This window comes from Typopeltis vanoorti, chromosome 8, assembly GCF_054136105.1.
Source record: "Typopeltis vanoorti isolate ZY-2024b chromosome 8, IOZ_Tvanoo_1.0, whole genome shotgun sequence".
NCBI classification, from domain to species: Eukaryota; Metazoa; Arthropoda; class Arachnida; order Uropygi; family Thelyphonidae; genus Typopeltis; species Typopeltis vanoorti.
In genome coordinates, this window is record NC_143556.1 from 53,536,490 (window position 1) to 53,552,428 (window position 15,939).

At 35.3% G+C, this 15,939-nt stretch overlaps 1 protein-coding gene across 4 annotated transcripts in view; it reads left to right on the plus strand.

Moving 5' to 3' along the window:
- Positions 1-15,939, plus strand: part of LOC150103997 (uncharacterized) — a 72,500-nt gene that overhangs the window by 54,508 nt on the left and 2,053 nt on the right. The window contains exon 5 of one of the 4 annotated variants that reach the window (XM_090396669.1): positions 456-1,094. The exons of the other annotated variants lie outside the window; for them this stretch is intronic. Coding sequence (XP_090252795.1) covers positions 456-478 — 23 coding nt within the window. The 3' untranslated portion in view covers positions 479-1,094. Of the gene's footprint in view, positions 1-455; positions 1,095-15,939 lie in introns of those variants that run through there. 4 annotated transcript variants of the gene reach the window in all.

Here is a 15,939-nt window from a genome sequence, read left to right on the forward strand (position 1 = left end):
TATTATAACCATTTATTGGGTGTCAGAGAAGCAACATTATTTGGTCCTAATAAGGTACTATGCCTAACATACAAAAGGAAGATTAAAAAAAAAAAAAGATGACAGCCTGATTTTATTCATTTAGCTCAACCTTTGAAACAAGAACTTAAATTTGAAATTCTTTTTTGCCTGCCTTTCATATTCAAATATCGCCCAAATGATTATTACTTGTTTTTGGTCCTCTTACAAAATAGCATTTTTTGCATGAAGTCAGAGTTCATGCATGTGAAGAAACTTTTTTTTGTGGGCGGCTTTAAGAAGTGCTTGGAAAATCACAAATAGGACTGCATCTGAAAATTTATATATTTTACTTTTTTACATTTAATTTTTTTAAAAAAAGTTCCTTTGCTTTCAGATTTATCCTCATAGATATTCTCTTTATTATTCTCTCATAAACTGCTCCTTTTATCTTGCAGAGCCAGTTGAAAATCACCATTGATTGATCTATCCAGCTGATACATTCATTTTAAAAGTGAACTCTTTTCTTTGTAAATATTGTGCATATATTTCATGAGGTGACTGACTATATTACATGCTTATCCATACATATTATTATGTAAGGCATTCATCTCATGAAATATCTATTTAATAATCACATCTGTCCCAAGCTTTCCTGAAAATTTTCTCAATGTTTCCTGCATTGTTTAGATAGAAAAAACACTAACTAGAAGAAAAGAATGTGTGACTACTCAGTTATTCTAAATTTTCTCAGAATTAATGTCCTAGAATAATTTTGACTATTAATATATAATAGTGATGACTCAGAGAAATAGACTTGTTAACTGATATTCTAATTGTCAGTTTCTATGGCAGGGTCATTATTTCATTTATGATACTGGAAAGAATTTCTTGCAATGAGTAGTGGGTTGTGATATGGTTGTAAACGAAAATTTTCTTTTACATACAACTGTATGATATAAAAGTGTGATTTACATTGAAGTTTCTAATATGCTAAAAGGTCCTTGGAACATCTTGGATTTCAAATGTAAAATAATGAAACGTGCTATAATGATGATACAGTGTATGTTTAGTTATCAGTAAATTATATATTTTAGTTTGACAAATAGAACATTTCATTATTTCAATAATAGAAAAAAGTGGTACAAAACTTAGTTCCCTTTGTTCCAACCTAACTTATGAAAAAAATTCTACATATTTATAATATTTAATTGAATATTGCTTTTTCAGCCTTCAAAAGTATTAGCAAAAAAAAAAAAATATATATATATATATAAGGCATTAGTTTATTATTATTATTATATATATATTTGCCAAGCTGATTTTCTATCATCCTATTTTGGCAGTCTTTTATATATATATATAATATATATTTTAGAATACAGAATGAGAAAAATATACTGGTAAATTTTCACAGAAATGGAAAATGGCTGACAAAATAGATAACAGTGAAAAAAAAAAATCAATAATTGTTTTATTTTTGAAGTTTATCCTAAATGATAAACCTAAATGATTCACTGTTTGCCGTGATTCCCTGTTGTTTTCACCAGGGAATCAGGGCAAACAGTGAAAATCCAGCTACTGGAACAAATCCCAAAATTCACCCCAACTCAATATCACCAGAGTTCAAGATCAGTACTCTCAACATAAGAAGTCTGAATGGCAAAGAAATGGAGCTAGCTGAGGAATTGGATAAGTACTAGATTGATATAATAGGGGTGACTGAAACAAAAAAGGCAAAAACTGGTGAGAGCAATAAATACAAAATGTTATATTCAGGCAATGACAATCAAGGAAAAGGAGTAGCCATACTATTCAACACTAAATATGAGGATAATCTTCTTGAATGGCAGGCAATTTCAAGTAGAGTGATATGGGCAAATCTCAAAATGGGGAACTGGACAATGAGACGTATTTGTGCCTATGGTCCCACAGAAGGTTCTACTAAGGTAGAAATAGAGGAATTTTTTGAGGCTTTAAAGAAAGCAACTGACATAATGAAAAAGGAAAAGTTGGTTCTTGTTGGGGATCTAAATAGCAGAGTAGGAAATGATTGTCAGGCATACAAAAATATTTTGGGAAAATTTGGAGAAAAGAGCAAAGCTAATAATAATGGCAAATACCTGTTGGATTTCTGCTCAGAACATGGAATGGTTATTACTAACACAATGTTCCAACATAAAAATGTGCACAAATTCACATGGAGAGAAGAGGCTAGGAATAAGAAAAGTCTCATTGACTACGTTATTGATGATAGTGATGTTTTCTCCCTGGTGCAGGACACCAGAATGTATAGAGGATTTGAAATTGAAAGTGATCACTATTTAGTCTTGAGTAGAATAAAATTGAATTTCATTATTGAGAAGAACATATAAAAAAGTTTTAAAGCGAATAAAAGTTGATCAGCTCTCAGATATGAACTGTAGACTAAAATACACAAACATTATTAAAGAAAAAATGAAACAGTTTGAGAACAGGAACCAAACCTAGGAGATTCAGTGGCTAGCCCTGAAGAAAACACTGATTGATTCAGGCAGAGAAGCATGTGGTGAGGTTGTCTGCAAGGATAGAAAATTCAGAACTCCATGGTGGACACAGGAAGGTAGAGTGGCAGTGAAAGAAAAGAAGAAAGCATATCAAACGTTCCTGGCAAATAAGTCAACTTCCTCTTAGAGAATACAGAGACAAATGTAAGAAAGCTAAACACAATGTAAAACTAGCTAAACAAAAGTCATGGGAGGACATTGGTAAGAACATAAAAAATAAATATCAAGAATATGGCAAGATATTCTGAAGATTCTTCTAGAACCTCTAGAATATCTGTTGAAGAAACTGAGAAATGGAGGAAAGAATGCTGTAAAAGGAATTAGAGATGATAAAGGTGACATGAAAACAGGAGAAAAAGATATCCTTGAAGTATGGAGTAATTACTTCAAAAAATTGTTAAGTGAAACAAGTGATGACAGTACAGTGGTAAAAAAAAAAAAAAAAAAAAAAAAAAAAAAATTCATGCAGTCAGGAATACATATCCATACTTGAAATAGCCACCAAAAGCCTGAAATGTGGAAATCGGCATGAGTAGATGATATTCAACCAGAAATGCTCAAGTGGAGGTATAAAAGTGTGTGGCTGCACTGCATAGTTCAGAAGGCCTAGACAGAGGGACGAATTCCAGATGATTGGAGTAGAGCTCTCATAGTACCCATATAAAAAGAGAAATAAAACTGAATGTGAGAATTAGAGGTATTTCTATACTGAGTGTTCTAGGTAAGATATATGCAAGTATACTTGAGAAGGATTGTTGAAGAGAAGCTGGGTGAAGAACAAGCTGGATTCACACCAAATAGAGGCTGTCATGATCATATTTTCACTTTACGACAAATAGTTGAGAAATCATGGGAATATAACAAAGATCTGTATTTAAGTTTTGTAGATCTGGAATAGGCATATGACAAAGTTGCCAAGAGAGATGCTGTGCAAAGTGCTGCAGTTGTATGGTGTCAATGGAGCATTATATCAAGCGATATTTAGTCTTTATTTGAGTTGTAAGTCAGCAGTTAGAATTGAAGGAATTACAGGAAGATGGTTAAATGTTAAATCTGGTGTCAGACAAGGATGTACATTATCGCCCCTCCCCTCTGTTATTTATTATCTATATGGATTACATTATGAAGGAAAGTGGTATTAAACCTGATATCAAAATTGGAGATGTTAATCTTTTCTTTATGTGGACGATGATATACTTCTAAATAAATCTGCTACAAGTCTGCAAGATTCCCTAAAGTGAGTAACTGTTGTAGTAGATATGGTATGAAGGTCAGCATTAAAAAGACAAAGACAATGAAGATAGGCAAAAACATTGAAAATATCAACTGCATTGTGAATTGAGAACCTATAGCAAGTGAAACATTTCAGCTACTTAGGCTCGATTTTTAGTGAAGATGGTAAATTAAATATGGAAATAGACAACAGAATCAACAAAGCTGGTATGCTAAGAAGACAGTATTTAAGCTAATTTTAACTTATGGATCTGAGAGCTGTGTCAGAAGTAAAACACTTGACCAAAGACCAGAGACTGCAGATATGAGAGTCCTGAGACAGATTAGGGGCATGAACAGATGGCATCAATGGCAATATCATATTAAAAACGAGGTTATTAGGAAGGAACTTGACATTGTCAGCATCCAGGAATGTGCTAGCAGGGCTAATCTCAGGTGGTATGCTCACTTAAACAGAATGGGAGAGGAAAGATTAGCAAAACAAGTGTTCTCTGCCAGGTTGGCAGGAGAAAGACCAAGGTATAGATGGATTGATACAGTAGAAAGTGCCTTAGAAGATAGAAATATAAGATCTGATATTTCTTATATTTCTTGACAGGTAACAGACTGGTTTGGAGGAAGATTGTTGATAGGAAGTTAGTAATGATGTAATTTTCATTAGTACTATCATATCATATACACCCCCTTGAGTGTATATATCAGGAATTTGATGATGATTATTATTATTATTACAGTTTGTTCCCATGTCCAAATATGAAATGGTGAAGGTTTGCAATTTCTTTTTTCTGAAGCATCAATTAAACTTTGTCTTGAATTAATTTTTCAATGTAGTGCAGTTGCATTTTATAATACGAATTTGAAATAATGCCTCCGTAGCGCAATTGGAAGAACAATGGTACATTGCGCCCTTCGATTGGAATAGTCTTAAGTTCGATTCTCATCACAATGGGAGGAATCTTTGTTTAGATGATTTCAATCGAAGGTGAGTTAGCTGATCTCATATGGAGGTAGCATGGTTTTTTCTCCCTGAAACTCTGGTTTTTCATCCGGCATACAGACAAATCGGCCCTTCAGAACACATGCAATTTACAGACATATTAATTATAACAGATTAATAACAGTTGTGGTGGTGGTAGATGGTGTTGATTCGTGTAGAGGTTCATTGTAGCGGTTGAAACAGTTGTAGGTGTCCTCCCGCGATGAGTCTTCGGACTCTTTGGAGGTGTCAGGAAAATAATAATAATAATAATAAAAGATTAAAGTTCCATGAAGTTTCACTTTATGTTCAGAATTTGAAATAATGGAAATCCCCCAAAAATTCTAAAAATTTAGCAAGAGTTAGGCTTCTTTCTATTAATAAACACCAACTTGGCATATTCAATGCTGCTATTTATTATTAGATGTTTATATTGGATTGGCAATCAACTGCAGATGGTTGTTGATGTGTTCATGTGTGTAGAAAAGAAGGCAGTAGATAGAAGAACAGAGCATTGTGGAATTCCAGCATTAGTTGCAGATGTGTGTAGAAAAGAAGGCAGTAGATAGAAGAACAGAGCATTGTGGAATTCCAGCATTAGTTGCAGAAGTCAGAAGATAGATACAGTAGTCCCCCTTATCCACTGGTGTGCTTTCGTTTTAATTACCTACAATCAATTCTGGTCTGAAAATATTAAATGGAAAATTCCAGAAGTAAACAATTCATGAGTTATGTGCCATTCTGAATATAGTGATGAAATCTCGCACTGTCCCACTTGGGACGTGAATCATCCCTTTGTCCAGCATATCCATGCTATACTGCATACGCTACCTACCCATTAATAGCTGTCTCTGTTATCAGATCGACTGTTACAGTATCGTAATGCTTGTGTTCAAGTAACCCTTATTTTACTTAATAATGGTCCCAAAGCACAACGGTAGTGATGCTGGCAATTTGGATATGCTTCCTTTAAATGAAAAGGTGAAAATTTTTGAATTCATAAGGAAACAAAAAAAAATTGAGGTGCTAAGATTCCATTCACATAATTTTTATTACAGCATATTGTTATAGTTGTTCTATTTTATTATTATTAGTTATTGTTAATCTCTTACTGTGCATTAATTTAAAAATTAAACGATCATAGATATGTATGTATAGAAAAAAAAACAGTATGCATATATAGGGTTTGTTGTTATCTGCAATTTCAGGTATCCACTGGGGGGAAGTGGTCTTCAAATGTATCCCTCCATGGATAAGGGGAGAATTACTGTAGATAGATTATGAATGCTTCCCTAGCACAATGCATAATAAGCGAACTCCTGTATGATTGGAGCTTAATAAGACTTCGTGTTAATTGATCAAATACTTCTCAAGAGCAGCTGTTTGAGTCCCCAAAGTTTTCCTTGCCATTTGTCCAAAGGGTAGGTGATATGGGCAACATCATTTGTTGAAATAGCAGAATCCATACTAGTGGTTATTTGATTGAAAAGACTTCAGGGTGGTGTAGAGTTGATGTTAATGATTTGTACCTTTAAAAAGAACCAAAATGAAATTGAGAATTTGTCGGTAAAGATTTTTCACTCTTAGAAATAGATTGAATTTAAGCTAATTCACAGGCTCCAGGATAGATATTTGTGGAATAGAATAAAAAGGCAACAAATGTTAGCATAATCTGGACAAAAAGACAATTGTAAGTTCACTTCTAGAGGAACTTCTTGCTGACTAGAAGAACATTTTCTAGTTCTTCAACCACTTCCCAAGTTATTGATCTTTGGCACAGATAAATTGGGTTTTCCTTCCAGAAGCTGTTTTTTTTTTTTTTTATAACAAGCAGCTCAAAAAATTGATTGTACAACTCATACTATTTCAGACATACCTGTCAGAATTTAGGGACACAAGATGGCACTTGTTTACTGTTATCCTTACCCTGAAAGCTTGATTCACTAATAGCCTAGAGCTCAGTCAGTGATAGCTAAAAGGTGGAGATACTTTCTCCGGTCTTCAAAAATTAGCACTCAAGGAGTTCTGCCTCTCTTCCTTTGAATGTAATTCCGCCCCCCACAGGCAGCACAAGCTATTTGGAGCACGAATTTTCAGAATCATAGAAATGTCATTTGTAAGAGGAAAATGTTTGGTATATAGTTTTAACAAAAAATTTTTATCCCTTTCTGGTGAAAAATCAGGGAGATGGGAGATGATTTCATTGCCAGGTGTGAGACCACTACCCTACTTAGTGGAGGCTTGAAGTGGATTGAAAAAAGTTCCATGTTTGATCTTTATACAAAATATATATATATATATATATATATATATAAATAAAATCCTTAACCGACCCACAGTGGAAGCAAGCATGGACAAAAGTTACATTCAGTAGCTTTGTCAAGAGACTGATAACCACAACTTCCATTTGAACACAATACAAGTTTCTTGCTTTTAGTTCTTTCAGAATGAGTTGTGGGTTCGCTGATAATTTGCTTGCAGCAATTTCGAGTTGGCTATATACAGAAAAAAAGGAAGATGGAGATTTCATTGATAGGTGATTGTGATGCACCTGGTTCTTTGCTTGTATAATTCATTTCTTGAAGAGCTTAGAGAAGGAAGGAATAACATTTTAGAGTGGAAGGGAGAAGGAATGTTTCCATATCAATGAGAATTGCATCAGTCATATGTTCAGTGCAAATGTTTGGATCAGAAGAAAGACTGAATAAAGAAATGAAAGCATACAGGTAACAAAGATCATACCATCTGGTCTTTAAAGAATGCTAGGCATCAAAAAAGATGAAAGCAAGTGTTCTGTATAGGGAAAAGAAATCTACATACTAGATACTGCTCTTGGAAAAAGAAAGCCATATGGTGCATATATTAAAATATCTATGGAATAACTTCACTATAAGTAAGGCTTGATGCAAAAATCAGCATAGAAAGGAAATCAAAAACTTCAGAATGGTCGCATTATGAGAATGATAGAAATATCAGATGAATTTTATAGAGTGAGGCGGAGATGTACTTGGCCAAAATCAATAACATCTATGATACTAATATGTCTGTCAATTGGGCGCATTCTGATTGATCAGTTTGTCTTTTTTGCCTGATTAAAACCCAGAGTACTAGGGAGGAAAAACCATTCCACCCACAAGACTGGCTAACACCTCAGATACTGGAGAGGGAGAAAAGAATATGTCATAGATGGGATTCAAAGAGAGTCTTTGCTAAACCAATGGTTATAGAGTACTGCATTCAAGTTTGTATTCTCTATTTCAGAAAGGATATTAATATAGTGGGAAAATCAAGTGCAGAGTAGAATGACTACTTGGACTAGATAAATAATCACTCTTATGAAGAATGCATAATGACTGCAAATTTTAAAGCTGCTAAGAGATTCAGTTGCAATTCTGTACATTTCATTAAAACTATAAGTAATTCCAGGAATTGCATATTCACAGATATTGTTTTAAAGTAACGAAATGCTGTTATATGTTAGATTTAAGGAAAAAATTTCTGCTCACTAGGATACCAGTTAAATAAAAAACCTAGCTAGCATCTTTCATTCCATAAGTGGGAATACGTGAGGCTGTTTTAGCCATATCTATCTTTTTTTGAGACTGAAAAGTTCGATCTACACTGGTAGCCAAATCAGACAGCCAACCCGAGACTCACGAATTTTAAGTGGCATCCAGTGAAGAGATGGCAAACATGTACTGTCATCTTGTGTGCTATTTCTTTAACAATATGCTGTCCGAAATTTAAAACTTACAGAAAATATTGCAGTTGATACACAAATCCAAAGATATACAGGGAAATATTTGGAAGACATTAATTTTATTAGAGCTGCTTCAGTGGATTCAAGAATATTTTTGTGTTGCAAATTGTTTGACATGGACACAATACTGTAATTGTGAAAAACTTTTAAAATATAATTTTGTATTTTTTATTGCTAGTGGTGATACATGATTACTGAGAATTTTATTTACGTATTCAGCTTGTGTTCTGATAGTGATTTATTTGCATTGGATTTCACAGTATCTCCATAGTGCAGTCAGAATATTTATTCTTCATCTGGAAAGGCTAAAGATCAATTTTGTCTAACTTGTGAAGAAATTTTCTAAAGAATTCTATGTATGTAACAGTCCATTTCATAGGAAAATGGAAAAAGTTTTCTCCTGGAATTCTGGTTCTTCAACCAGCAAGAGTAATACATTAGACTCAGCCATAGTTGTTTCACCTATAATTCCAGCCACCTAGAATTTCATACTAAGATAATGGAAATCTGCTAACGCCTTTTTATTCTGTTATAGAGTAGTGGAGGATGTTTAAACCCTATCTAATTTTGGAGATAGTTATATTTCAGTCTCCATTGGTAGTCAGCCACTCACAGATAGTTGGCCCAAGACTATGATTATAAGTGCCATCCAGTGAAGAGATAGCAATCAAGTGTCCCATTGCATAGTCCATAACACAAGCTGTTATTATCTGAAGTAATGTGGGATTATACTGTCGGTTTTTTTTTTTTGAGTTTCTGGAAAAAATACCCGCTTGCTCGTACACAAATCGACTAATCAAATAAAGGTCTAGAAAAGCTCTACTCAGCGACTATAATGCAACTTCGGTCTTCTTTAGGGTGGCCTAGCTTCATCACTTCCATTGAGCTAAACAAGTCTTAAGTAAATAAAATTAAACATTAAACTGATGAATAATATACTTTAAAAAATTCATAAGTGCATATTTGTTTTTTTTTTGTTAGTGTTTCTCAAAAAAAAAATCAGCTAACGCCTTATTCCCGTATATATAGGGAGTAGGCGAGGGCGTTTTTAGCCCCATCTAACTTTTGGAGACTGAGTGGGCAATTCAATCTCCACTGGTACCCAATCAGAGCTAGCTGGCCCAAGGCTATCACTAATTATTCGGCACGCAGTGAAGAGTGACTGCACAACAAGTGCCGCCAACTCGTGGTCCCTAACACTCGTATTTAATGTTTGAAATAATGTGGGTTCTATAGTCGATTTTCTTGAGTTTCCAGGAGAAAAAACCCACTTGCCAGTGCAGAGATCGACTAACTCGGGAACCGATGGAAAAAAAGCTTAGAAAAATTTCCTCTAGTTGCTGACTAGACTCGAAATCAAGTCTTCTTTCGTGCGGCCAAGCGCCGTGGTGTGCAAACGCCACATCCACTGAGCTACACAGGCTCTGTTAGTGTTTCTTCAATGAATTAAATGCTCAGTTGAAATAAGATAGTGTTAGTTTCTGAGTTTTTATGAAGCTTCTCAAAAGTTGAGAAAGATGATCAAATAATCAAAGGATTGTGTATAATCAGAAAGATGCAATAAACAAGTTTGCAGATGCCTTTTTATTCCCTATTAGGAGTAGCCAATGGCCGTTTTAATCGTGTCTAACTTTGGGAGACCAAGGGAGCAATTCAGTCTTCATCAGTAGCGTGTCGGATAACAGACTGAAGACAATCACCAATTATAAATGGCATCTATTGAGGCTATGCAGACAAGTGCCACCATCTCTTGGTTCACAGTATATAATGTCTGATATGGGCCTTTTTAGCTCTGATTTTTGGAGATTGAAAAGACAGTTCAATCAATGCTGATAGGGAATCAGAGATAGCTAGCCAAAGGCTATCAGTAATTATTAACAGCATCCAATGAAGAGAAGACGAGTCGCTATCTCGTGGTCCCTAACACCGCATATTAATGTCTGAAATAGTGCGAGCTCTATTAGTAAATTTCCTTCAGTTTATGGGATGAAAAACCCGCGTTTAGGGAGTAAAAACTCGCTTGCCCATCCCAGATATCATCTGATTTTGGAACTGGTCAAAGAAAGGTTTATAGAAAGTTCCACTAGTTAGCAAGTATCACTTGTAATGTTCCTTTTTCGGTGACTTAGAGATATGGATGCCATACATTGAAGAGAAAGATAAAATGCTACTTTACACTTAAGTGGGAGGAAGAAGGTATTAAGAACAAAAAAATATTACATGACACTAATGACTCCACAGATTCATTGTGGGAGGGCACTTCTCTTGAAACCTCTAAACACTAATCTACACAATCTCACTACATCCATCTTCTCTGGATGCTAATGATATTTATCTTTCTAAATTGAATGTGCTTATGTCGATTTTCCTGTGTCGGATGAAAATGAAGGTTTTCCTGCAGAATTATATGGATTAATGAAAAATAGCAATAAAGAATAGATTTTAATAGATGGAGATTTAAATTTTGTCACTACCAGAAAATTAGGATTATGTGCAACATTATTTTAGGTATGTATTAAACAGAGGAAGCATAGAAAAATAAACTAGGATAGAACGACAGAAGAAATAGGTCTGACAGAGTTTAAAGAAGCATTAACGAAGAAGATGAAATATTCAGAGATATACTGGGTGATTATAAAATAACGTCAAGTGTTCAGAGCCTTCTAGCGAGTAATGTACTGGACGAAGTACACCAATATTCAGTGGAATATGGGGATTCGATTTAACGAAAAAAAAGAAGTACCAAAAGTCGCCAAGAGAGGAAATTTTGGCGCTGTTTACCCAGTAAAATGCATTAGTTTACATTATTGCGTTTCATGTGAGTGATCATGCAATAAAAGGAAAGCAAGCCTGTGAGATTTCTTATCATTCATAGATGAACTGCTTTTCGATGCCTCTTACCTTACGTGAGCGTGCTTTGTTAGTCAAACTATTATCAGTGGAACAATAATACGAGTGCTTGTCTTCGTGATTTTCGGTATATGAAAAATTTACGAAAAGGACCGATTAGCGTAATAAACTTACGAAAACTGATTTGGCGATTTGAAACTACTGGAACTCTAGCAGTGCAGGTAGGCAGGGGATGCAAACCAATCAATCACCAGCAACTGCTATTTTGGAACAGGAGATGACGAATGTGCAGGGTACCAGCAGTGCACGGGCAACATCTTGGCAAACGGATATCGCATACACAAAGGTGTGGAAAATCCTACATCAGATCTTGAAGTTTTACCCCATTAAAATCAGTCATGTTCAAGAATTGCGCCCTGGTGATCCAACCATACGAATCGACTTATCTTTGAGATTCTTAGCTTGCATGGAAGTGGATGATGCATAGCCATGGCAGATGTTATGGGGTGACGAAGCGCATTTTTATTTGAACGGCAATATTAACACATGCAACTGTCGCATTTGGGCTGCAACTAATCCGCACGTGCGTCTGCAGATGCCTATCCACTCGCCCAAAGTCACAGTGTGGTGCGGATTTACAGCATCTTTTATCATCGGTCCATACTTTTACGAGGAAAATCATCAAAATGGACCAGTGACCTGTTCTGTCAATGCTAACAGGTATGCCAATATGCTACAGAACCTTGTGGTTCCACAACTGCAGCAAAGAGGATGTCTCGATTCGACCATCTTCATGCAGGATTGTGCACCACCCACATCGGACTTCGGGTACAGCGTGTTTTGTGACAACATTTCTCTGACAGAAGAATAAGTAGTCATGCATTTTCCACGCCATGACCACCGAGATCGCCTGATCTCAATCTTTGTGACATTTGGCTGTGGGGATTTCTTAAAAGCATTGTATATCAAGGACATGTACCCGATATTCCAACTTTGAAAGATCGAATAACGTGAGACAAATCAATTCCAATATGTTGCAAGCCACTGTGGAAAATATCATGCACCATATGCAGTTCCTGGAACATCAGAATGGTGGTCATATTGAACCTCATTTGTAATTAACAATAGTCATGAAATTGATGTGTGCTGTCTCTCATTTTCCATGTAGTCATTCATTAGTCACACCTACTAAAATTAATTTGGCAACACCAAAATTTCCCTGCTGGCGACTTTTGGTACTTTTTTTTAATTAAATCGAATCCCCATGTTGCACTGCGTACGTCTACCGAATATTGGTGTGTTTCGTCCAATACATTACTCGCTAGAGGGCTCTGAACACTTGATGTTATTTTATAATCACCCGGTATTTGTTGAAGTAATCAGTTTCTGGTAGTTCAAGATTGAAATTGTGTGGTAGTTTAGAGAAATCTGAAATAAGCTGATTCCTGATGATAGAACCATGGGATTAATTGTTCTTATTCTGAGATATAAAGAAGGCTCAAGAAGGAATTATATACAGCAATAATATTGTGCCACCATGCAAAGCTTTATGAAAATATAATGGAAATGAGAATAAGGAATAAAATAGAAGTGTTAAGAACAGAACAGTTTAGAAAACGGATATCAAAACGGAATTCAGTATTTGTTGGAAGAGAAATGATAGACTGAGACTTTCGAATTTGGAAAAGCATGGCTTTTTCCAAATTCCTAATAAAAAACTTTTCTCATTGCGATTTGGAAAACATCTTTCATTGAGCCCAATGGAGAAAACAAAATTTCGAAAAGATGAGTATAGGAAAAGAAGTAGAAGCAGTTGTGATTGCATTCTATATGTAGCGTCGTTACCCATACCGCTCGGCCATCTGAAAAAAGCTGTTCTCAATTCCGATTAGAACATTATCTAACTTTCATCGATATTGAATAATCTGGTCTTTCTCCAAGAAACCTCGATTTATTGTCCCATAATCTCAAGAAAATCAACATAGACAAATATTTGTGTTTATGTCGGACACTGTTTAGAATTAATGATAGTCTTGGGCGAGCTACCTCGAATTGGCTATTGGTGAAGATTGTACTACTCCCTCAGTCTACAAAACTTAGGGCTTAAACTTCCCTTCCTACTTCTTGTAGGGAATCATAGGCATTAACGGATGTTAAATGTAAGATATGTGTGAAAACCAAGTTTGGTAATTCTTAACAGTTCAAGCAATAATGTACTGCGACAAGGAAGTCTTTTCTCCATTGCTTCATTGTGAGTAGTGTTCTAGATGCAGTTAGTAATCAGAAAGGAGAAACAGCTCTGCAAATAATATGATTATGCAGGCACATTCAAAGGAACTATGAAGGAAACAAAAAGTCAGGGTCAGATAGGTATGATTTCATATTGACATAATGAAAGCATGGTTTTAATAATTGGGAAATGATCTAGTTACTCAATGGCCATTTCTTGAAGAGGAATGAAAACAAATATTTGAGAAGTACCTTTTAATGAAGAAGGTTTAAATTAGGAGATATTGAGGAGGATTTCACTCTGTCAAAGCTATTTGGATATTTTTGTCCATTTTGCCTTGCACGTGAGAAATATGGATGCTGGCAAGAAAAAAAAAAGACTAAAGTACAATACAAGAACAAAACCCAGGAATAAGAATAGGATAAGCTAGGGACATTTTGTGACTAGAAAGTGTTGAAGATATGCTTGTAAAAATTCTTGCTTGAAGTGGTTTGGAGATATGAATATGAATTTAAAAATACCAAGAATACACGAAATGAATATTAATGGAAAATGGTTAAGAAAAACAATTCAAAAGATGGAAAGATCATATGAGAAGATTTAGAAGAGAAATTTGAGATGGGACTGTTGTGAAATAGATGGAGAACCTTAATCTGCCTAACCTTCCAATTACCATCGGAACATTTGTTGATGAAGAAAAGAACATGAGGCAGATAAGAAATTTCAAGAATTAAACTAACTAGAAATCTAACTCCGATGCACAGTTTCAGAAAACGATTGGACGTGACAGACTGTTCAATGTGTTCTTATTCATACCAGTGAAAATATTAAGAAGATGCTTGGTGGTTACTCTGAAATAATACCAAGTGATTTCTTAATCCTTTCCATGGTGTAAATAACAGAACATCTAAATGTCTACTACAATCTATCATAAAGTGTAGAATAGTAATATGAATCTTTTTTTACATTACAAATGTCAAATCATTGCTAAATTAATAATTAGCGTTTCACAAATAGAGAATGGATAACACTTATAGTGTAACAACGGGTATGTCTATTAACTCAGCAGTCAAGAATGATGCACACACACACACAGAATATTAAGGAAGGGGTGGAAGTAAAACAAAATAAGGCTGAACCACACTGAATGTATGGGAAGTTCGAAAGTGTAATTATATAGTCGTTCAGTTGCTGTCTATGTGGAGGTAGCAATTTATCTTCAGATAATCAGAATATTTATATTATTCTGATGGAATATGCAGTAATTTCTTTGTCAAGTTGTTTAGCGAGCATGAATGCTTTTTTTTGTAATGTAATATATATTTATCCCCAAAACGAGAAGTACAAGAACTTATAGCACATCAGTGCCAAGTGTGAGGTATAGATGAGGGTTGAGAAAAAATGAAACCTATTGACATTCTTATTGATGAGCTGTAGGTAGAAATTGTTGGGAGACACATAACGAGGAAGGAGCATCCAGAGGACAGAGGCAAATGGAATAAACGAGAAAGAGAAGGAGATTTGATGAATTTGCAGTTGTACTGTAAAGGGATGTTGGACAGCAGCTGCTCTTGTTTTATCAGCCCTAACAGCAAATAACCGCTTACAAATTTTTGAACAGTTGAAGTTTTCATGAAGAGCCTGTGTAGCTCAGTGGATGTGGCGTTTGTCCACCACGGCGCTTGGCCGCATGGAGGAAGACTTGGTTTTGAGTCTAGTCGGCGGCTATAGGAAATTTTTCTAAGCCTTTTTTCGACCGGTTCGCGAGTTAGTCTATCTCTGGCACGGGCAAGCGGGTTTTTCCTAACGGAAACTCGGGTTTTTCGTCCTGTAAACTCAAGAAAATCGACCGTAGAACCCACATTATTTCAGATATTAAATATATTGTTTAGGGTTAGGGACCATGAGATGGCGGCACATTTGAGCCGTCTCTCTTCACTGTGTATCGCTTAATTAGTGATAGCCTTGGGCCATCTATCTCTGATTGGTACCAGTGGAGATTGAACTGCCCACTCAGTCTCCAAAAGTTAGATAGGGCTAAATGGCCTCGCCTACTCCCCGTATACGGGAATAAAAAGGCGCGTTAGCTGGGTTTTTTTTTTTGAGAAGTTTACATGAAGCAATGTTCTGTATCATGCTACAGGATGTCACCTAATTCTCCCCAATGAACCATATTCAATTAATGTATTTAGTTTTCTAGTGTCATTTTCTTAACAGAGCATACAAGGCCTGTTCAAAAAAAGACCAAACGTTTGCTATAAAGACTTTATTGCTCATTTTACATTTTAAGCAATGTTCACTTCAAAGTAGCCCCTTTCTACAGGTGATACACCGTTCCCAATTTCTT